Source organism: Rhinatrema bivittatum, chromosome 4 (genome assembly GCF_901001135.1).
Source record: "Rhinatrema bivittatum chromosome 4, aRhiBiv1.1, whole genome shotgun sequence".
Taxonomy (NCBI): domain Eukaryota; kingdom Metazoa; phylum Chordata; class Amphibia; order Gymnophiona; family Rhinatrematidae; genus Rhinatrema; species Rhinatrema bivittatum.
The window spans coordinates 472,760,367-472,784,134 of NC_042618.1; the positions used below are offsets into that span (position 1 = coordinate 472,760,367).

The 23,768-nt window shown below is 51.5% G+C and overlaps 1 protein-coding gene across 6 annotated transcripts in view; it reads right to left on the reverse strand.

The window, feature by feature from the left end:
* The window catches only part of LOC115089200 (non-muscle caldesmon-like), a 268,564-nt gene that overhangs the window by 21,534 nt on the left and 223,262 nt on the right, over positions 1-23,768 (reverse strand). For 5 of the 6 annotated variants that reach the window (XR_003856028.1, XR_003856027.1, XM_029597251.1 and 2 more), the window contains 5 exons: positions 19,515-20,682; positions 18,422-18,505; positions 12,219-12,376; positions 6,924-7,167; positions 4,203-4,343 (listed from right to left, as the gene is read on the reverse strand). Coding sequence is in view for 4 of the 6 variants with exons in the window: in XM_029597251.1 (XP_029453111.1) it covers positions 4,203-4,343; positions 6,924-7,167; positions 12,219-12,376; positions 18,422-18,505; positions 19,515-20,682 (1,795 nt within the window). In the remaining 2 variants the exon portion in view is untranslated. The remainder of the gene's footprint in view (positions 1-4,202; positions 4,344-6,923; positions 7,168-12,218; positions 12,377-18,421; positions 18,506-19,514; positions 20,683-23,768) is intronic. The other variant, XM_029597254.1, reaches the window with a different exon arrangement.

Below are 23,768 nucleotides of genomic sequence, written 5' to 3' on the forward strand. Positions count from 1 at the left end.
AAAGCAGAGAGGATGTCGTCCCCCAGACCCTCCCATCCTGGACAGCGAGCGAGCACGCACCCGGAGGTGGGGTCTGCGGCATCGCAATACCAAGCCAACAGGGCAGACGAGGTAACCTCACAGTCCTCACCGGCTGTCACTGCTCTCTGTGTTATGACGTGAATTTAAATAACGGGCAAGCTGCCTCGCCACCTTCAGAAAACTGATGCGCTGTGCGGAGCTCGGGCTTCTAACTGCGCACGCCAGCCAGCCCTGCCCGTGCTCGCCTCTCCCCGGGCTGCAATTCTGCACGGTGACAGTGGCAGTCGTGCACCGGCACTGAAGCCGCAGGGTGGGACCTGCTACCTGCACGCTACACTGGGCTATTGCACAGGCTTTGCCTTCAGAATAACAAAGGTTTCCCAGCTACGAAGTATTGTGTTTCTGGCGGTAGCACGTCGGCCCGTGACTTGTTAATTTTAAGGCAGAATGGAGAGCGGATACAACTGCAAAATGCTGTACACAGGAGTTTTAACGAGCCGCGCGGCAGGCAGGCTGCAGTATAACAGCAGCAGGAAAGCTCCTGCTGTAAAATTCAGTTCCTTCAACACTGCAGGTGGTCCCAGACTGGAAATGACAGTGCAGTCGCTAAGGGGAGTGTGTATGTGTCTGTCTGTCTGTCTGTCTGTCTGTGTGTGTGTGTGAGAGAGAGTGAGTGTGTGTGTGTGTGTGTGAGAGTGTGTGAGTGAGTGAGTGTGTGTGTGTGTGAGAGTGTGAGTGTGTGTGTGGAGGGAGAGTAGAAAGTCGAGATCCTGCCACATCTCCCCACCTCTCAATGCTCCCTCCACACGGATACACACAGCGCTGACGTCCATCTCTTCACTGCTGCCCGCAGTCGCATGGCATGAAAAATGCACTCCTGCTTCTTTAAAAGGACACAAGGTGGCAGTGAAATGCATCGGAGCTGGGGAGCGTGGTGGCCTGGCAGAGATTTCAGGGCCAGAAGAAAGGCTGCTGAAATCACTATATGGAAGGGATCTGCTCAGAAAAGGCCTCTGCCGTCTTAATTTGGTTCAAGCCATCGGCTCGTTCCAGCTGCACCACAATTGCCAAAATTGTCCAAGGCTGCTTCTTACGGCGAGTTCTGGCTGCAGGGGTGACTTCCAGCACCGCGCTGGCTGCCTGCTTATGGGAAACAGCTGAGATTGTTTGTGATAACTGAAGACCAAATGTTTTCTGGTTCCCTCCCAGGCAAACAGACATTTCAAAAAAACAATTCATGTGGCCCCTTCGTAAGCCGACAGAAAAGCAGCACAAGCCCCATGTACGCTGTCCAGTTTTCCGGCTGCTCTTAGTTGAATTACGGCTCTCCTTTCCCGTTTCTTGTTACACGAGTAGGTTCAGCTCAGCCATCCTGCCCCGGGTTTGCAAGCCTGCCACCCAGGCACTATTTTGCTCATTTTCCGTCTGGCTTGCATTGTTTTCAGAGCTGCGTGCCGCACGGACCTCGGGTAAGACCTTTGCCTCCATTCAGTAGAAGAGTTAAATTTGCAGAGTGGAAATCTTCCTCGCGTCAACAAAAAAACAACAAAAAAGCCGTCACTATGCACGGGCCTGGATTTACACACGCAGGCGCACCAGACCTGTGCTTAGGGGGGCAAAATTCCCCGTCCGTCGCCCGCTGCTGTCCAACCTGATTGAAATCCTACCCCTTCCCCCCCCCCCCCCAGCCCAGATGCTGCTCTTCTGACCCCGCTGGGTGCGTCGGGCCGGGAGACCGAGTAAGCCCGCAGCCGGGCACGCGAGGGCTCTGCTAGTCATATGGAAGCCTGAAGGGGGCAGCAAAGTTCCTGTGGGCTCTCTTACTGCGCCCCTACCAGAGCTGCAGTCATGAGGCTGCCGGGGTGGTCTGGCAGTCAGAGAGAGAGAGAAAAAAAAAAAAGCACAGCTAGAAGAGGGCGGGAACCGAACCAACTGGGGGGGAAAACGTCAGGCCTGCCGGGGCTGAGGATAAAATCGGTCTCTGACCGTGCACAAAATGACCGTGAGCCATACAAAGTCTGCATTAGTTTGAACACCGCCAGGGAAAATAGTAAGTCTGAGCACATTTACTTACAAAGCAGAAAAAAAAATAACAGAACTGGAGGGGTCAGAGCAGCGGGCTACGAAGCAGGGAGACCAGGGTTAATAATCACACTGCCGCTGCCTGTGCCACTCTCTTCACCCGCTGATGCCTGGGGTACAAACCTAGGGCTTGATTTACCAACGCATCTTCCCCACAGGACACAGAATCCAGGCCCTGCGGGAGGACCTGAATGCAATCTGCTTTGCAGGGCCCGAAAGGCAGAATATAAAGTTAGGTAGGTGCTTGTTTATAACAAGTTGTTACATTAGGCACTGGCACTGCGGATCCGACGGACAAGATGCCAACTTGCCCTTAAGATGGGTCTTCTAGAAAGATCTTGTGAGACTGCTGACGTTTTGGGGAGCTACGGGCAAGCACTGAGGTGGTGTTTGCAGAAGCCGACGGAAGGCCCTGAGTGAGATTCCTTGGTGCCAGATCTCCCTGCAGAAAATGCTACCTGAATTGCTAAAAATGAGCTTGTTAACCCTTCTGCTGTTTGCAGAACCCAAGAGTCTACCTCTCACTTCCTCCTCCGCTGCAGCTTCCCCACACCCGATATCAGCAGAGCATCCCTGGTCAGTGCCACCAACACCTTACACTAAGGGGCTCCCACCACGTGTGGTTATAGAACATGCATGCGCCATTGCACTGGCACGCACACAGGCGTGACCAGAAAATAATTTAACAAGCGGCTTCTCAGAGCCCCCCTGCGGCACATCGAAAAGGAGGGTCACACTGCTCATGTGATTATCTCCTCTCCCCAGCGCGCATCACGCCCATACCACGCCCGAATCTCGACCACTCATGGGAATGTCCAGGATTTCAGGGGTTTTTTTTTTTTTTAATAATAATAATAATAATAATATTTATGTACAGCACTGCCCCATTAGTGTGCATGGACACTGCAGAAGGCGGCCGACAGGTCTGTGTGTTCCAGTCCCAAAAAGCTTTCCTTCTAAGTACGAGCACAGGCAGTGCTGGAAAGTGAAATCAGAGAAACGGAGCCACAGCCTGTGGATTTGCAGCCCCTGTCCTGTAACCGCTACGTTATTCTGCCAGGCATGTGTCTCCGCTGTAATTCTGACATCAGAAATACCTTCACGGTGCGGTCATAACCGAGCAAAGGCCGTAGCAGTTCAAAACGCAGGAAGAAAGTTCAGTTCGGGTTAAAGGCGGGCTTAATGCAATCATGTTTACAGGCTCTCGGATAAAAAAAACTTAGGTTCTTTTGCCTGTACATAAGTTTCCAGCAATTAAGCCGAGAGCACTTCCACATGTGCCCGGTCCTCTACGTGCAGGACCTGCAAACACACAGCAGAGACAAAGCGGACCACAGCACACAACGGGCCCGATTCAAAAAGGACTCCTCTCCCCATTCACCGAGGACCAGAACCAGGGATCAGGCTCATCATATTCACGGATGGCTTAGGCCAGCAAGGATTTTCATCCTGAGCTGAGAATGGGAGAGAGTCCTTACTGAATGGGAAAGGACTAGAAAGGTGAAATACGTACACTGAACAATATGATAAAGTAGACCTGCAAAACAGATGCAAACAGCGGGATTATTAGCATGAACTGCATTGCGCCTGGGTTTCCGTCACCAGGCAGCGTGGCAGATATTTCATGAAGGTTTGCAGTGGTTTTATATTAGAAGGAAGGTCTGAAGTTCCGAATGAATCTGAAATATCCTCACCCCCCCGACGTCGTCTAGGCTGGAAAGACTCTGTCTCTTCCAGATTTTGGATTAAAGCGCAAATCAGAAACCCAAACGGCCGTGCCCCCCCCAAGCATTCACGGAGTCTGAGGTCGCTTCCCGTGCAGTGGGTGGCGTTTTGACCTTCGGGCCCCGCAGGAAGCCTGGGAGCAGGATCCCACGGCCGAAACTCAGCAGCCCGGGCAGCGAGGGGAGCAGGAGGGATGAAGGTGCCGGAGAGCGAGAGGGCGTCGGGGCTGCGGGATGGACGAGACGTTTAGCAGGCTGGGGATGGACGAGAAGTTTAGCAGCTGGGTACCCGGTTTTAAGGGGTTTTTCTGAGAGCGAGACGCAGGAGGGGGATCAGCAGATTTAAACATCCCCTTTAGCTTGCCAGAAACTTACCTTGAGAGATGAACCTTTGGGGGTGAAACACTTAAACGGCTTCTTCTCATCCACTAAGCCATCCTCTGGCACCTTCTGGCGTTTCTCAGCCGCCTCGGCTCTTCTCTTCTCAATCTCTTCCTTCAGCCTCCTCTTTTCCTCCTGCGAGATGGAGTCAAACAGTCACTGGTGGCCTGCGCTTTGCCTCCAGTCTAGAGGTCCATGCGATACTGGGGCGGCAGTCCCGGACCCCCGGGAGGAATCTCTCGCCGCTATTCAGCTGCGCGACTTTACCTTACCGCCAAAGCGAGCTCTAACCCTCCCCCCCTGCTCCGCCCTCTTTCCCCGCCAGGGGTCGGGGGCGAGGGGGACAATTCTCAAAGAGCCTTCTCTCGCCCTCCCGCACGCGTCCCCTTCAAAACTGACCCCCGTGGAAGTTAAACGTATGTAGTTCAGTTCAGGGTTTCTCACTTTTCCGATAACTGGATGCAGCTCCAACAAATTAACTGCGCATAAAACAATTAAACACGCGCTACACTTTAAATAAAGTCAAATGCAGAACTGTTTTAAAACATCTTTCCGGTCTGAGAACGCAGAATCTGAAAACAAATTTTAATTAAAATAAAAAAGGCCGTTGTGACAGAGGCGCTGGGCGAGGATTGTGAGTTCGTTAAAGGTCGGTTCTGACTGAGCCGGACGTCCTCCCCTCTTGCTCCGGGACCTCTCTCCTTCCCCCCCAGCGCATCCACTTCTGCTGTACGTGTTTGACGTGAGCGCGGGCAGTGCGTCAGCCCCGCCGGCCCCTCCTGCAGGGAAGCCCCGCTCCGGTGCTGCCTCGCAAAGGCCACAGGAAGGGAGAGCTCTGCTTCTAAAGCCCCGCGCCAAGCCCGCCCTCAGCTGTGCTGCCCCCGTCACTGCGTCGCCTAACACCCCCGGGCCTCCCCCGGCCTCCGCTTCCTCTCCCCGCTCACGTACAGCGTCACCATACGAGTTACCCCCACCCCACCCCCCAGGGTATGTCTAATGCCTCAGAGTATAACTTGACAGAAAGCAGCCCCCATTCCAGCAGAATTATCCACACAGTGAGGCCAGGAGAGGCTCAGGAGACAGAGACGACTCGCAGGCACAGAAAAGTATAACACAGGAGAAGTCTGGGCAGCCCCAGCAAGGCATTTCTAGCTGAAAGTGCTCCCCCGTTACTCCTAACTGAATCTGCTGGTTGAGGCACCAGCACAGTCCTACACTGCTTTCAGCAGCTTCCATGCCACAATCTCTCGCTGCCATTTTCACCTGGGTCCCATAAATGGTATTTAACTTTCTCCAGACCCACTAAGCTGACTTGAACTCTGCCCTAGACGATGACTTTGAGGTTGCTGCTTTTGGACTTGGCAGGACGACAACGTGCAGGTTGCCTTCTCACATCACTGCATTGCTTAGGATCCCCGGCCTTCCTCCGCGCTCCCCTCAGGACCTCCCGGCCTTCCTCCCCTCAGGACCCCTGGCCTTCAGGACCCCCCGGCCTTCCTCCGCGCTCCCCCTCAGGACCTCCCGGCCTTCCTCCGCGCTCCCCCTCAGGACCTCCCGGCCTTCCTCCGCGCTCCCCTCAAGACCCCCCCCCCCCGGCCTTCCTCCGCGCTCCCCCTCAGGATCTCCCGGCCTTCCTCCACGCTCCCCCTCAGGACCCCCCCCCCCCGGCCTTCCTCCACGCCCCCCCTCAGGCCCCCCCCCCCGGCCTTCCTCCGCGCTCCCCCTCAGGAACCCCTTCCTCCATGCTCCCCTCAGGACCTCCCGGCCTTCCTCCCCTCAGGACCCCTGGCCTTCAGGACCCCCCGGCCTTCCTCCGCGCTCCCCTCAGGACCCCCCCCCCCGGCCTTCCTCCGCGCTCCCCCTCAGGACCCCCCCCCCCGGCCTTCCTCCGCGCTCCCCTCAGGACCCCCCGGCCTTCCTCCGCGCTCCCCCTCAGGACCCCCCCCCGGCCCTTCCTCCGCGCTCCCCCTCAGGACCCCCCCCCGGCCTTCCTCCGCGCTCCCCCTCAGGACCCCCCCCCCCCCCGGCCTTCCTCCGCGCTCCCCCTCAGGAACCCCCCCCCCCTTCCTCCGCGCTCCCCTCAGGACCCCCCCCGGCCTTCCTCCGCGCTCCCCTCAGGACCCCCCCCCCCCCCTTCCTCCATGCTCCCCCTCAGGAACCCCCCCCCCCCCTTCCTCCATGCTCCCCTCAGGACCCCCCCCGGCCTTCCTCCGCGCTCCCCCTCAGGAACCCCCCCCCCCGGCCTTCCTCCGCGCTCCCCCTCAGGAACCCCCCCCCCCTTCCTCCATGCTCCCCTCAGGACCCCCCCCCCGGCCTTCCTCCGCGCTCCCCTCAGGACCCCCCCCCCGGCCTTCCTCCGCGCTCCCCTCAGGAACCCCCCCCCCCCTTCCTCCATGCTCCCCCTCAGGAACCCCCCCCCCCCCTTCCTCCATGCTCCCCTCAGGCCCCCCCCCGGCCTTCCTCCGCGCTCCCCTCAGGATCCCCCTCGGCCTTCCTCCGCGCTCCCCTCAGGATCCCCCCCGGCCTTCCTCCACGCTCCCCCTCAGGATCCCCCCCGGCCTTCCTCCGCGCTCCCCTCAGGACCCCCCCGGCCTTCCTCCGCGCTCCCCTCAGGATCCCCCCCGGCCTTCCTCCGCGCTCCCCTCAGGATCCCCCCCGGCCTTCCTCCGCGCTCCCCTCAGGACCCCCCCGGCCTTCCTCCGTGCTCTCTTTTACCTCCTCCTTGGCTCTCTGCTGGGCCTGCTCCTGCTTCCTCCTCTGCTCCTCCTCCTCCAGGATCTTCCTGCGCTCTTCCCGCTTCTTCTTCAGCTCCTCCAGCTCCACCGCCGCTTGCTGCTGCTTCTGTTTCATCTTCTCAAACTCCTCGCTCTCCGTTTCGCCCCGTCGCCGGCGCAGATCTTCCAGTCGCTTCCCCGCCTCCACCTCCTCGCCATCGGGCTGCGCTTTTACACTGGAAGTGCTGAGGAGGAAAAAGAAACAACCTTACAGGTCTTCCATCCATCCGGCCGCCGGTTAGAATGACTCATTACGCATTAAGCATCATTAATTAGCAATGCGGGAACCGGATACCCAGGTGGCAGCTCCTTCAGAGGCTTCTCGGTTTCTCTTTTTTCATTGTAATGGGACAAAAAAAAAAAAAAAAAAAAAGCTGTCGATTCTTCAAAACCCCTATTGGAAATAATAATTGCAAGCCAATTGCTTTCCTGTGCATCTGTGCAAATGTAAAATCGTTCTGCACACCTACAACACAAGCATTAAACTACAGAAGCCCCAAACTTTGCAATGTTCAAGGCTAAAATAAAAGCAGTCAAGAAACGAGCTCCATTTTTTTCAGTTCAGACTGCTCCGGTCCAGGTTTTACTCCATGGCATGCAGGGACTTGTAGTTCCTGCTTTTCTTAGGAAAACCAAATGCCAATCCGAACGACAGGTCCCTGCCTGCCATGGACTGCATCAGTCTTTCCTGAAATAATGGGGCTCGCTGGTATCGCCTCGGCTTTGACCCACCTTATTCTGATGGTTTCTCTCCTCTCCAGCAGTGCTGGTAATTAGTTAAATTACCGCATTCCCTAAAATGTGCTAATGCATGGCGCCCAACACTGGCCCGCAACCATCCCGAAAAGCTGAGACTGAAAGGGGCCACCTGCAGTGCTGCTCCTGCTCTCAGGCTTGAACTGGTTCGGTCCTCTGAACTGGCCCCCGTCAGCCCCCTGGAAAGTCAGATCATCTGCATTTTTTTTTTAAAGTACTGGCCTGGTTTCAGTAAGCTGCGATTTATTTTCAGGGGTGAGGCCCCACTCTCGTGGCAGGGGGTTTCCAGCAATCGTGGTCCCCCCTCTCCTGAAAAAAAAATACTGCAGCTCTATTGCCGCATGGTCTGCGAGGCAAAACAGCGTGGCCTGGCCCTTTTAACGTGTGAGGGCCAACAAACGGGGCCACCACTGCCTTAAGGGGCCCGGCTAGCTAAAAAAAAAAAACAAAAGTGGCAAAAAGTGTATGAAAGTGTCCAGGGGTCAAACACGAGTCCCCGCTCCTCGTTCTGGGGCCACCACTCAAGGTATAAAAACAGATGGTCGTATTCGCGTGACAACGGCGCCCCTCCCCAACCCAGTCGACAGCGATAAAATAAAGACCGTAGATGGTGCTATACAAGTAATTAATTTTTGCAGTGCTGGATTGCATCTGTGTTCATAGGTTAAATGTGATCTGTCCCAGTAAGAACATCAGGACCTGTTAATATCTCATAGGCACATGCAGCTTCCAGATTTTCAATTCGGTTCTTTTTTTTGTGTGTGTGTCAGGGGTTTTTTTTGTTGCTAGATTTGGTTCATTTAATATTTTTTTTTTGTTTGGTTTGTTTGCCAAAACAAAAAAAAAAACAAAACAAAACAAAAAAAAAGCTAAGAAAAATCCCCCAAAACCAAAAAACCCGAACCACTTAAAAAAAATGTAAAATAAACAGGCCTCAGGCAGCCATGGCTGGGTTGTCCCAGGTCAAAATATGGCCTGGGCCCGATGCTGAAGCCTAGGCCCAGCTTTGAGGCCCAGAATAGACAGTTAGTCCCAGTTTTGATGCCTGACCCTGAGACCCAGCCATGAGGCCTGGGTCCTGCTGCTGAGGTCTGGTCTCGTTGCCGAAGCCTAGGCCTGGTGCCGGGATACAGACTTAAATCTGGTCTTGGCACCGAGGTCAGGCTCTGGGTGGCAAGGCCTAGCATGGAGGTCTGGTCCCAGTGCTGAGGCCTAGGCTGGCACAGAGGCCTAGGCACAAGCCTTCCAGTGTCTTTTTTTGTTCAGTTGCTTCAAAAATGGGATATGTTCACTTGCAAGAGGTGGCCAAAGTGACATCCGTGCGGCTCTTTCCTCCAGAGTGGATGCTGCCGTTCTGATGTACAGCCTCGGCATCGGGCACTGGTGCCGGGCCTAGGTCTTAGCGACAGGACCAGGCCTCAGGGCTGGGCCCCAGAACTGGGCCTAAGGCCTTGACCATTAAAAATAAATGCACATCTCTAATATGTTGCATTAGGCATGATCTGAGCTGATGAGCAATGATTTGGACTAATACCGAGCCTGGTAGATATTATTTGGAACAGTTTTGGTGTTAGGTTTATGCATTGAAGCCAGCTTATCCAGGACAAGCTGATTCAGTTTTTCCCCACTGCAGGCATCATAATATAGTCTTAGCTTTTATGCTGGGGGTCATAACCAGAACTCGATCAGCCTGTTCAGGTTGACCTGGGTGAGGCAGCAATCATATTTAAACATAAGGAGGTCAATATTAAGCGGTGTGGAGAGCAGAGAAGTTTTCCAGCTAAAGAGACTTGTGCAGGACATTCAGCGGAGCGCTGCTGATTACATTCGCTACCAAATATACATGGTCATTTATGAAATAGCGTTAGGGCCTTATCACGGGTGTTAGAGCCCTAACACCCGTGATAAATAACGCATTGCGAGATACGTACGCAAAGTTTAAAATTTTTCCCAAATGGGAGGGCGTTAGGGCATAGTAAATTAAAGTGAGGGGTGCTTAGCACTGTGTGCAATACCGTAGCGCACGTTATCGTGGGTTTTAGCGCCAGAAATAGCTACACCTTTTTTCCTGGGATAATTAATCTGTGCGATGTGCCTGAAATGGAAGGCGAAGGGGAGACAGAGAGAGACTCAGGGGAGGCACGCACACTCTCAACCTAGTTTGATGCACTCTCTGCCTAGCTGCTATCAAGCTAGGTCGAGAGTTCATTGCACAAATCTCTCCACCTTGTGCACCTTTCCTCCCTCCAAATCACATCAAATCTTCACTGAAGGGCACTGTGCTGCTCATACCTGATTGTGCATGTAAAACTGCCCCCCCCCCAAAAAAAAAAAAACTAGGCCACCACCAAAACCTCAACTCCTATAGTGGTATAAATAGTTAACATATGACAGCGTTATAGTCTCTCTCTCGGAGCAGCCCAAAATGTGGACAAGCCTGTCTGGGCACTTCTCAGCACTTGTGGCGTTGTAGTATCTCAAAAATGTTATGGTATCTCAAAAATTACCATGTCCCTCTTTTTTTTTTTTTTTTATAAATCACGGGTGCTATTCTTGCGAAATGTATAGCTAAATGATAAATCTAGATCCTAGTCAGATACAAGTTCTAATGAGCTGGATAAACTTATCTGGCTAACTTTAGAACTGTTCTGCAGCAGGACTAGACAGCTAGATAACTTATCTGACTAACTCAAATATCAGCTTCCCGGCTAGGCGAACTCCTGCTCAGAACACCCCTGCAATGCTTCTGTCTTACCCGGTTAACTTTTATCTGGCTAAACTCTTAAGCGGGGTAGGGACATTTAAAATCTGCCGTCGCCCGGCTAAGTATCAAACTTACAGGCTCATTTTCCAAGGTGCCACAGCCCATTATCGCGGCGGTCAAATTAAAATTAGGGTAAGGGGTGTGGCTAGGGAGGAGTTTGGGAGGGGGTTTAGGGAAATAGGGTGGTGGCACTGCTGCCAGCGATAATGTTTTGGACGTTATTGCCGGAAATAGCGCCACCTTTTAGCGTGGCTGCACCACGGCAGACGAAACCGCAGCACCGTGATGCAGCCGGCTGCACACTAGCGCCCCTCCTCCCTTTACCGCGGCAGCTCATCATTCCGCAGGGGACGATGAATCTAGCCCTTAGCTGGACAAACTGTCTGAATATTGACCTGAAGGCTTATTACTGTATTTATATAGCGCTCTGTTCCAAAAACAAAACCCCTTGTGCACGATGAGCGCTACTGACAACCGCTCTGATGTCATGACACAACGGTACAGCATTTCTGCTCACTGCAACACCCTTGGAATTGGACAGCGATGGTGTCTGCATGAGTCTTTTCCACAATAAAGATGGGTAATAAAACTAACGAAAAACTAGGAAGGGTAACTTTTAGACCAGCGCGTGGCGGCACGCTGACGCTCAACCAGGGACGCACGCAAGTTATAAACTGGCCTGGAAGGGCATCCATCTACACCTCATTTTAAACAGGTGCACAAAACCCGCCTCTACCACCGAAGTCAGGGGAGTTTAAAAGGGGTGCGCACCCAAGCCATTACCAGTTTGCTCAGTTAACTAGGCCTCCAAACCCCCTTGGCTGAATAACTTACACTCCCCCCCCCCAGTTACCCCAGACTTTAAAAAACTAGCCACACCTGAAGGGTTTTAATTGTTTTAAACTTACACCTTGTCCAAGCAGAAGCAAACTTACGCGGCTCTGGACCTGGGAGCGTCCCCGGGCGCTTAAATATAAACACGCACATTCCCTGCACCGAACCACCCACACCCCGCCCAAACCATGCTCCTTTTGAATGTAAGTGAGACGCGTGCGCACGGAAGATAAGCGCTTATCTAGGCGGTTTTTAAAATACGGTGGGTATGCGCCAGCCTGACTGGCTTTTGGGCACGTGCTGGGCTTTTAGAATTCTCCTTTAAGCCTGAACCAGATTAGCTCTGTACGGTTCACCCACCGCAAGAGGAAAGCTCCATGTAACCCAAATCTTTGCACGCAGCTCATCATAATGCTGACACAATAAAATCCTTGCACAGGATTAATCCAGCTAGAGAGAGCATCAGCAGGACAAGCGGAGTATATAATTAGTCACTGTGTGCAAACCTGCTTCATGAGCATCCTGAAAGAGAGACGTGTCCCGCCAAGCAGCCTTGTGCTAGAACTGAGCTTCCCAATCCCGTCCTGGTGACCCCCAATCCTGTCGGCTTTCATGGAATATGCATGAGATACATTTGCAGGCGCCAGGTCTCCGACGTGTGAGCGCTCATCTCATGAGAATTCTTGCTGCATCTCCCGAGAAGCTGGCAGGATCTGGGAGGTCACCAGAAGAGGTTGGGGTAGCACCCCCCCGTGCTAGAACGAACCTCTTTCACCAGTTCCCAGGTGAAACACCTTGACTGATCCCACTGTGGGATGTCCGTTCACTTGCATTTTACAAGAACACATTTCAGGTTAAGCTACAATTGGTTTTAAAATTTACCTCCAAGACTTTTCTTGATGTTTAAGCTTGTGAGCAGCAAATCCATGAACGCTCTCCCCATTTTGGGCTTTCGTCTCTGGAAATCCCTTCTTGCGATCCCAGCTAGGCTTAACATCATCTTTGGGTGCCTTCTCTTTACCACCCTTCTCATCTCTTATCTGCACAGCGCAAAAGATGAAGCACAAGACAAGACAAAATGAATGCACTATCCCAGGAATAGGACCAGGGCACTGGAAGGTTTCCTTTCAAAGAAAAAACACAAATTCAGGGGGACCTGGTTTAAAAAACAAACCCAAAGCTGCTGATGAATATGCATGAGATACCTGTGCATGCACTACCTGCCACGCATGCAGATTCATTTCATGCATATTCCAAGTCCCTTGGACTCTCCGTCCACCTCCACTCTCTAGGCAGGATTCCAAGCTGGCTCCACTCCTGGTTTTACCTCACTACGTCCGTGGAGCCGCAGAAAGGCAGGATTACAAGTCCACAGAGGAGACGGGTGCTACTGCTAGGAGGTAAAACCAGGATGGACTCATGTTGTGTGGATGACATGGAGCCAACTGGCACCTCCAGTTCTGGAGGAGAAGTTAGAGCAGCTTGCAGACAGCCCAAGGTTTCAATGCTGACAGTGGGTTGGCAGAGGTTTTTACAGTCCCTTCTCTCACGGTTGGGAGTGAGCCACAAAGGCCTGTACGATGCACATCCCAAGTGCAGAAGCCAGAGAGCGGCACTGCTTCTCACTTATTACCTGATGTTAAATTCAAAAGGAACTGCTCAAATACATAACAACTGAATACCGCAGGCTGAAATAATTATACTGAAAATAAATATGAAAAGTTTTGAGTATCTTTTTCTTATCACACTGCTCTCCAGGTTTCAGTCCCTGCTTCCTTTTTTTTTCTGGTAATCCTCTCTCTCGTCACTTTACTTTCTTCTTCCTAACCACTTCCTCTAGGCTGGTCTCCTCCCTCCCTCCCAGCTCAGACAGGAAGGCGGCACTGGTGGAGAGGAGAGCCGGAGGAAGGGGCCGCATGCACTGCTAGTGGCCCCGCGACCGCCTGCCAGCGCACTGGCTCCTCTAAGCCTGGCAGGAGGACGGAGGAAAGGCTGGCAGCCCAGGAGTCTCCTGCAAGATCTGGGAAACACTGAAACCTAAATCCAGGCTGTTACTCTCCTGGAAGAGAAAGCCAGTGCATAAAAGGTGCACCTTTCGGTTCCTAGCTGCATCCACTCTTCCACGTCCCTCCGCACTGCACAAAGAAAATCACACGGATTGGTCAGGATGTGTTTTGATGCTGTCCAAATAATATCAGCTACTTATAAGATGAAAGCTGAACAAAAATCACAGCTTCACATTTCTATTCCATTTTTTTTTTTTCTGTGCAGGAACTGAATTACATATTTTATTTAAGCGACTCTATCAGCAAAATGAGGAGATCTGAGACTGAAGAAGCAGAGCAGCTCTCTTCCACAGTAGCTTATCTCTACAGGGATGCACTCGGCCACCAATGTTGTGTGCCAACAGTTCAGCTGCCAGAAATGCCTTCCTGTAAACTGGACAGCCAGCCTGCAAAGACACAGGCTGGGATCTCTGTTCTGCAGAGCAAGTGGAATATCAGCGGGGATTTCGCCATTTCCGCGGCTCAGGAACTCTGCAGAACTGCCTAAGAGCAGAGTGAATTCCTCTGAAGGCCGCCCATCACAGAGCGCACTGTGGGATGTCCGTTCACTTCCATTCATTGAGCGTCTTCCCCAACCCACATCAGATGCCCAAAGCAGCGCACAAAGTTGTAGAATTGCAATACGTAAATCAAATGAAGTTTAGCAGCAACTCCCAAATGCAGGCTGACAGGCCGTGCTGGAAATCGAGGGACCCTGGTTTTCAGTTTTTATTGTATTTTTGCCAGGAATGTATCCCTGTTGATTATAACAAGAACAAAAATGATTTTTAGCTGGAAAAATGATGAGTTGTCTTTATTTATTTATACTGTATTCCGCCTTTAAGACACTTCGAAGCGGATTAAATTTCTCTTGTCATAAACACTGATATATTCTCAAGAAAAATAAAATAAAAACTGAAAAGGAAGGTCTAGGCTCCAATGAAAGATCTGGAGGAGATTTGAGGGGTGGAGTGGGGCTCATGGGGAGAGCGGAGTTTGACTCGGGTATCGGGAAGCTTTGTCCTCATTTACCCACAGCAGTAGAAAACAAGCGAGGAAGACGACGGGACAGGCTCGTGGGCCATTCTGCCGTTATCTGCTGTCATTTCACCAGCAGTTAAGCGCATCTATACTCTCCCTCCAAAAATGATCCCCTCCTAAACCCTCTGTAACATCTGGCCGGCTGCGGGTCAGTGCCATGACCGGCTGCACTCACCCAGGACACTGACACACTTCTTCACAACTCCCTGGCTGCCATCTGCTGCCGTCCTCCTTAGGCACGCACACGCGTAACCCCAGCTCATGAATCCTCATTCATCACCTCTTGATGACGTCAGGCCCCACAAGGCCCTTTAAACACCATCTGGATCCCTGGATCTTTGCCTCAGCCGCGGGTCCCCCTGCCTAGCCCGCAGTGCGCGATGCTCCGTGTGCTCTGCCTCATCTCCCGCCATGTTCCAGCCTGCCCCGTGTCTCCTGTCTTCTTCCAGCCCTGCTCTTTTGTCCACCTTACCCTACTCCTGCCAGCCTAGTCTGCACCTTGTCTGTCCTGGTCCTTGTCTGCACGCGCAGTTCTCTGACCGAGTTCCAGTTCTGACCTCTGCTTTGGATTCGGACCTTGCTACTGGATCGCCTCCTGCCCTGAACCCCGAACACTGCTTGATCTCCGCCTGCCCTCACCACTACTGGATCTTGACACTGCTTATCATCTGCCTGCCCCAACCTCGGCCGGAACTCAACCTCCGCCCGTTCACGGCCTGCTACCAGATCCTGCCTGACCGCTCTCTACCTGACCCTTGCCTAAGCCCTGCCGGCCCCTAGGACTCAAGGGCTCAACCTGCAGGGAGAAAGAGGTGGTATAGGTGAAGGCAGACCTCGACCCGGTTGGAGTGCATTCACATGCTGTCAGCGTGGGCCTGGTGGCTTCATCTGCCAGGCTGCGTCAACCATGCCACAGCCAAGGGATCACACTCCGTTATACTCCTCCGTGTTGTTCTTGTGAAAAAAAAGAAACTCAGCTCCCTAGGACAACCCGCACAGGCTCCTTCTCGTCAGGTCTGTGCCCACTCACAAATCCTTTAGCAGAATTCAGGCTGTTCGCTCCGAAGGAAATCCCATGGCAGTGACAAGGCCGCGTCCTAACGTTTTACACACTTTTTCACAGAGAAATAAACTAGATCAAGCACATCCCTGCTGGAGACCCCCTGAGCTGAGCGGGCAGCTCCCTCCACCGAGCAAGGAGGGAAGTCCTTCCTCTGTATTGTCCTGGTGCTGGTTTCGCTTGGTTTCGGAGTACTTTGCATGGTCTTGGTCAGGTTTCCGAGCTATAGGCGAGACAGTCTGCCTTGGTGCCTCCCGTATTGAATTCAGAGATGAGAAGCATAATCTCTCAAACCGTGAATCCTCACTGTACCGATCACTGTGGGGCACTGGAATAACTGCACCCTAACGAATAACTGTAGTGCGGCACTGTGCGGATCATTTTTTGTGCAGCCAATTCTCCGTAATCCTGCGTCACAGCTCAGCAGGAAGATGCGACGCAAAGATTAATGGTCTCCATCGCAGAGAACCCATTTACAAAGTTCTCCGCGTTGGACACGTCTTCAGGCAGTTCACTCCTCTGACAGTCTTCTGTATCGCTGAAATCTCACATGGAGTTGATTTATTGCCCTCCACAGACCATGCCTGGTTCACAGCTTACGGCCTCCTTTGAACCAACTAGATTTCATCTCTGGAGCACCGTGCAGATGAAGCTCGGATTTCTCATCGCCCACAAACAGCGGTACAGACTCGGTGACATAGCGGATGATGGCTGATAAGCAACAACCGGCCCGTCCACTCTGCCCGGTTGTTCCCATCTCCGCTGCTCTAGCTAAGGAGATCTCCTAGCTGTCAACTGCACCATGCCTGACCGCCTGCAGGATAGCGCTCCTTACCCAAGTCACTTTTTGTTGACCTGGTACATGAGCATACAGACTCCCATGCTTACACTAACAGCCAGGTCCCCCGCTGAATATCCCCATCAAAATCGACTCTTAGCTGGATAAGCTATACCGGGCTAAGTTAGACCTGCTCTAGAGCAGGATCAGTATAAACAGTGCTACTTATCTGGATGTCAACTGATAATTAGCACCGCTCTGATCCGCCCACTGCCCACCCACTAGATATCTGGCAAACTATTTAGCAGGATAAGTGATTTATCCGGCTAAGTGGCGGCCACTGAACATAGTCTGATATTCAGTGGCCACCACTTAGCCAGATAAGTCGCTTCTTACGTGCCTAGCGATGAAAGTCAGGATGCATGACCTTTACCCAACCTCTCAGCCTTGTTCTTACCACTGCTCTCTACATCCGTGACAGTACAACCCACAACTGCATTACTTACCTTATAGGGAAACCCTGCCATCAGCGTCTGTTTTTACCATTAGAAATGCAATGCAGAAAATTTTGTAGAATTTCACAAGAAGGCTTTTCAGTCTGAAGGTTGGACGGTTAGATTGGCATTTTGATTGAGTCAAATGATTAGTGAAATCAGATACTGTAAGTGGCAAGATGAACTTTAGAGGGAGGGGCCCATTTTCCAAGGTCTGGGCATCTTTTATGCAAGTAAAAGTGGGGAGTTAACCCGCCTCAGTCAGCCAGACCTGGGTAAGTGGATTTTTGGCAGCCAGAAAAAAAAATGCATGTAATTTTGGTCACATTAAAAAAAAAGAAGCATTCGGGGTCCTTTCGGAGGTGTGTTTTTAATCTACTCGCATATTTCGTGTGATCAAGAATCAGGGATCCAAAGAATCCAAAAAATATCTAAGGAAATTTATGCATGTAACTTTTCCTGGATATGCAGTGCCACGTATGCGCACAAGTCTCCCGCTGAGTATACTCGGATAAAGTTACTCGCGTACATACTCTCCCACTGATTATACTCTGATAAAGTTACACGCGTACACACTCCCCGCTGAGCATACTCGGATAAAGTTACTCGCGTACATACTCCCCGCTGAGTATACTCGGATAAAGTTACTCGCGTACATACTCTCCCACTGATTATACTCGGATAAAGTTACACGCGTACACACTCCCGCTGAGCATACTCTGATAAAGTTACAAGCATACACACTCCCCGCTGAGTATACTCGGATAAAGTTACACGCATACACACTCCCGCTGAGTATACTCGGATAAAGTTACACGCGTACATACTCCCCGCTGAGTATACTCGAATAAAGTTACTCGCGTACACTCTCCCGCCGAGTATACTCGGGATAAAGTTACACACGTACATACTCCCGCTGAGTATACTCGGATAAAGTTACTCGCGTACACACTCCCCGCTGAGTATACTCGGATAAAGTTACACGCGTACACACTCCCGCTGAGTATACTCGGATAAAGTTACACGCGTACATACTCCCCGCTGAGTATACTCGAATAAAGTTACTCGCGTACATACTCCCGCTGAGTATACTCGAATAAAGTTACTCGCGTACATACTCCCGCTGAGTATACTCTGGATAAAGTTACTCGTGTACATACTCCCATTGAGTATATTCTGGATAAAGTTACATGCATACATACTCCCACTGAATATACCCAAATAAAGTTACTCACGTATATACACCTGCCAAATATACTCGGATAAAATTACACACTGAACTTTATCTGGGCAAAAATCAGGAATATGACTTTTTCTAAGCAGACGTGCACATAACCTTTCAACTGGAGAGCGCTCGCCCCCTGAACACCTCCACTCATGCCCCTTTATGTCTGAATAAAAGTTGAGCATTTGGCAGGAGGAAATACTGAAAGCTCATTTTTTGTGTGTGTAACTTCAAAATTTATATCTGGACAGTTAGGAGCCCCTATTGAAAGTTTACCCCAAAGAACCTTCATACGTCCTTATTAATAAGGTAGTAACAGGAGAGCTCAAAGCACCTTGAAAAAAATCAAGAAAGGCTTATTAGTTGTTACACGCAGGAGAAAATGAATGCCTTGCCCCTTGTGCCACTGCTACGTGTCCTTCCCTGGCTGAGAGATAATTACCTCCTCTCTCTTGAGGGCTAGATGGGTTTTCTCCTCTTGCACCTTTTCCTTTTTGGAACCCGCTTTGGCATCCTTGTCTTCTCCCTTTCCGTTTTTAAAAGGACAACGTCAATCTAAGGCGCTGGCCCCGGGCGCGCGCCATGCAGGCTGCGAGGAAGACGCGGGCCGGCCATGCTGGCAGCCTGCATGGCCGGCCCGAGTGATAGGGCTGTATCTTTTGTTTCTAGTGTGCCGTGGGCACTTTTCATAGCTTCTGCCAAATTTGCGTGTCTTTTCTGTGTCTGCGTTTTATCCTCCGTTTGCTGTAACTTTTCTGCTGCTGAACTGCTAACCCTCTGTGGTACAGAAGATTAACTTTTTGTTCCGGACAGCTTTGCATGGAATTCCATTCCTTTATTATTATTTTAAAGATATGTGCTCCTTTTTCAATTAGGCCTTCTAGATTTTGACCTGGAGGGTTTATTCCTAACAAATCGGCCATAACAAAATTACAGCCCTACTCATATCTATCAGTGCTGCTAGTTTTGGTTTTTTTTGTGTGTTTACTTGCTATTAAGTGCTGCTGTGCTGTTCGGTTAATCACCCAGGTGCAGCTGTGCTGTTCACCGACACACAATCGCTACTGTGCTGTTTGCAATCAGTCATCCAGGTGCTGCTGTGCTGTTCACCAAACTCCAGGATGCTGCAGTGCTCACTACGCATCTCACTGAGCATTCATGCTCTGCCACAAGGCTAATTCTTTGTGAGCTACACACTTTAACTCCTTGTATGCCGTGGAGCAGAAGACCCAATCCCTTGTGCCCGTTTCTAAATAACTTTGCGATATAAAAACCAAGGCAGTTACCTATGCAGGGCTCTAAACGTGCAAAGATGTTGACCTAGAAGGATGCGGGACGTAAGAGCGGCTCTTTTGCAATGCCATGCCAATAGAATTTAGCAAGCAGAAGCCAGCCCTTCAGCAAAAAGAAATAAACGTTTAGCAGAACAACATGCAAGAAGAGAGAGTGAGTGAATTGCAGTCCAAAATTTGAATGCATTACATTTCCAGCAAAACCCAGGTGCCTGTGACTCGGTGCGGGAGGCTTTACTGTACCTGCTTCCTTAAGAAGGTTGGCTGGCCTCTATCCTCTTGGGCTTTCTTCTCTTTTACCTGTTTGTCTTCTACCTTCTTTTCTTTTTTTTCTTCTGTCTTTATTTTTTCCTCTTTCTTTTTCGCTTCTAACTTAGCCTTTTCTTCAGCTGCTCTTTTCTCTTCTGCTTTTCTCCTTTCCCTCTCTTCTGCCGCTTTTTTCTCTTCTGCTTTTTTCCTTTCCCTCTCTTCTGCCGCTTTTTTCTCTTCTGCTTTTTTCCTTTCCTTTTCTTCTGCTGCTCTTTTCTCTTCTGCTTTTTTTCTTTCCTTCTCTTCTGCTGCTTTTTTCTCCTCTGCCTTAATCTTTTCCCGTTCCCTCTCTTCTGCTGCTCTTCTCTCTGCCTCAATCCTTTCCTTTTCTCTCTGTTCTGCTGCTCTCTTCTCCTCTGCCTCAATCCTCTCCCGTTCCCTCTGCTCTGCTGCTCTTTTCTCTTCTGCCTCAATCCTTTCCCGTTCCCTCTCTTCTGCCGCTCTCTTCTCTTCTGCCTCGATCCTTTCCCGTTCCCTCTCTTCTGCCACTCTCTTCTCCTCTGCCTCGATCTTTTCCCGTTCCCTCTCTTCTGCTGCTCTCCTCTCTTCAGCCTCAATCCTTTCCCGTTCCCTCTCTTCTGCCGCTATCCTTTCCCGTTCCTTCTCTCCTTCCTTCTCCTCTGCCTCATCGTTCTTCTCTTTATTTACTTCGATCATCACCTCTTGCTGTAAGTTGAGACTTTTTATTTCCAGTGTCATTTCTACCTGATTTTCCTCGCCGATTGTTGGTTCTGCTTTTTCCTCTTCCTTGGCATCATAAATGTCTTCCTTCTTCTCCTCTTCTTGCCTCCAATCATTTTTCTGGGATGACTTGGTCACAGTTTCAGTCTCCTCAAATTCATATTGGCTTCGGCGGGTAACTGCCTTCTCATCTTTCACTGCAGTCTCGTTTTCTTCTATCTCGTTATTCTGGCTTCTCTTGGGTAATGATAAAGTCTCATCTGTTATTGTCGGGTCTAATTCTCTTTGGCGTTCTAAGGCTTCCTGTAGACGTCTTTGGCGTCTTTCCTCCCTTTTTGCCAGTCTATCCAACAAAGCAGCTTCCTCATCTGCTGAGCCTTCAATAGTTTTGCTTGTAGTTTGGGTAACCTCTTCTGTCACACTATATAAACATGAAAAAAAAAAAGACAGCAGAGTTGCTTACCTGTATCAGGTGTTCTCATAGAAGAGCAGGAAGTCAGTCCTCACACATGGGTGTCATCATCAGATAGAGCCCAGCACGGAAAACTTATTTCAAAGTTTCTAGAAACTCTGACTAGCACACTGAGCATGCCCAGCATGCCACTATCCATGCATCCACGCGGGGTCCCCCTTCAGTCTCGTAACAGAGAATTACAAAAAAATAAAACAATAAAAGGAGAAGAAACCCATCTCTGTGAGGTGGCGGGTGGGTTTCCTGAAGACTAACCTCCTGCTGGCCTCTGAGAACACCAGTTACAGGTAAGCAACTCTGCTTTCTCCTAGGACAAATAGGATGGTAGTCCTCACAATGGGTGAATCCCTAGCTGTAGGCTGTTCCCAAATACAAACCAGATCAACATGCACCCAACCAGGTGCCAATGGGCACAACAGAGGGCGTCATCCTGAACCTGAAAAAAGGGCCCTAGGCAGGAAGAGTTGGGTTCTACAGCTGAAAGAGATTCTGGAGGACAGACTGGCTGAAGCTGCTATTGTGTCGGCCATCCCTGTCCAAACAGCAGAGAGCAGTTAAAGTGTGGAGGGAACTCCACGTCACCGCCTTGCAGGTCTCAGACACGGGGACCATCCCAGGTGGGCCACCGAAGCCACCATGAGCCTTAACATGGCCCCCAAGCTCCAGTCCCGCTTGCACATAGCAGAAGGAAATGCAATCCGCCAGCCAGTTAGTCAAGGTTTGCTTGGCAACCGCAACTCCCAGGTAGAAGGCCACGGCTCTCTTGCAATCCAAGCTGTGCAGTGCCCATCCGCCCTAGTGCAAATTAGGCCTGGGGGAAAAAGGTGGGCAGGACGATTGACTGGTTCAGATGGAACTCCGTCACCAACTTAGGCAGGAACTTAGGTTGTATACGGAGAACCATCCTGTCACGAAAGAACTTCGTGTATGGTGGGTACGTCACCAATGCCTGAAGCTCATTGACCCTGTGTACCGAAGTGACTGCGACCAAAAACATGACCTTCAGATCACAGGTGCGCAGTGGCTCGAAAGGATCCTTCATGAGTTGAGCCAACACCACATTAAGGTCTCAGGATACAGCAGGAGGACGCAGAGGAGGCTTTAAATGAAGCAGAGCTCACATAAAGTGCCCCACTATGGATTGCACAGAGATGGGCAAACCATCAACTTCCTGATGGTAGGTACCGATGGCACTCGGGTATACCTTGATGGTTTTTAAGCTAGCAGCCGACAGGTGCAGCAAATAGTCAAGCAGTTTCTGTGTATAGCAGGAGAACGGATCCAACCCGTGACTCTCACACCACAACGCAAACCTCCTCCACTTCAGGCCATAAGATTTCCTGGTGGAAGGCTTCCTGGAGGCTATCAGGACCCAAGACATCATATGACAGGGCAAGGGGCCGCAAGATTAGCCTCTCAACATCCAGGCCATTAGGGACAATGGCCTGAGGTTGGGATGGCACAGCCTGCCCTGATCTTGAGTGACAAGGTTGGGGGAAGTCCCCAGACTGATCGGGTCCCTGATAGAAAGATCCTGCAGGAGCGGGAACCAAATCTGCCTCGGCCAATGAGGGGCTATGAGGATCATGGTCCCCCCTGTCTTGCTGGAGCTTCAGGAGAGTCTTCATCACCAGAGGAAGCGGAGGATATGCGTACAGGAGGCCTCTGACCCAATGGCTAGTTTCCTGTCCCCCCTGTACAGGGAGCAGAACTGTTTCACCTTGCTTTTGCAGGGGGAGGCGAAGAGATCCATGTCTGGGGTTCCACAGAGGCAGAAGATCTGGTCCGACGTCACCAGATTCAGGGACCACTCGTGGGGTTCGTAAGGCCCACTGAGGTGGTCCGCCAGCACATTCTCCATCCCCGCAAGGTACATGCCTTGGAGCAGCAAGCCCTGAGACCAAGTCCATGACCAAATCTGAACTGCTTCCTGACACAGGAGGAACAATCCTGTACCTCCTTGTTTGTTGATGTACCACATTGCCACCTGGTTGTCGGTCTGGATCAAGACCGCCTTGTTGGACAAGTGATCCTAGTATGCCCAAAGTGAAAATGAATCGCTCAAAGCTCCAAGAATTTGATTTGGCACTGAACTTCCTGAGCAGACCACAGGACCTGCGAGGCCCTCCACATGGGCACCCCACCCCAGGATCGACGCATCCATGGTGAGTACAATCTGGGAAGGGGGAGACTAGAAAGAAACCCCCTGTTCCAAATTGGGCAGGCTCTCCCACCGAGACAAGGAGGTCTGGAGAGGCGGAGTAACACGGATGCGCATGTGAAGGTTCTGGGTAGCTTCCTGCCACTGGGACCACAGATTCCACTGAGCCCTGTGCATACGCAAGCAAGCAGCAAGCCAAAGGTATAACATGGACAATGGCCACCATGTGACCCAGAAGGCAAAGCATGATGCGGGCGGAAACCAGCCAGCTCCGGCAAACCAGATTCGCAAGGGATGCCAATGCAAGCACCTGATCGCAGGGGAGATAGTCTCTGGCCTGAGCCATGTCCAGCCAGGTGCCGATGAAGCTCAACTGCAGCGAAGGGGTCAGATGGGACTTCGGGTAGTTGATGACAAACCAAAGGGCTCCTGACCAGCCAGTTGTCCAAGTAGGGGAACATCTGCACCCCTAGATGGCGGAGGTGCGCTCCCACCACTGCCAGGTACTTGGTGAAGATACGGGGGGGCCGAGGCTAGGCCGAACGGCAACACCCTGTATTGAAAATGCCTCTTGCGCATGACAAACTGAAGGTACTTCTTGTGGCTGGGGAAGATTTTGATGTGGGTGTCCTTGAGAACAAGGGAGCAAAGCCATTCCCCTCCTTGCAGGAGGGGAATCAGGGTGCCCAGAGAGACCATTCAGAATAGGGCGGAGTCCCCTTGTTCATTTTGGAATCAGGAAATAGCAAGAATAGAACCCCCTCCCCTGCTGCCCCAATGGGACAGGTTTGACTGCTCCAGCTGTTATGAGGGCGGAAAGCTCTGTCAAGAGGATTTCCTGATGTGAGGATTGACCCCAAGAGGGGCATGAGGG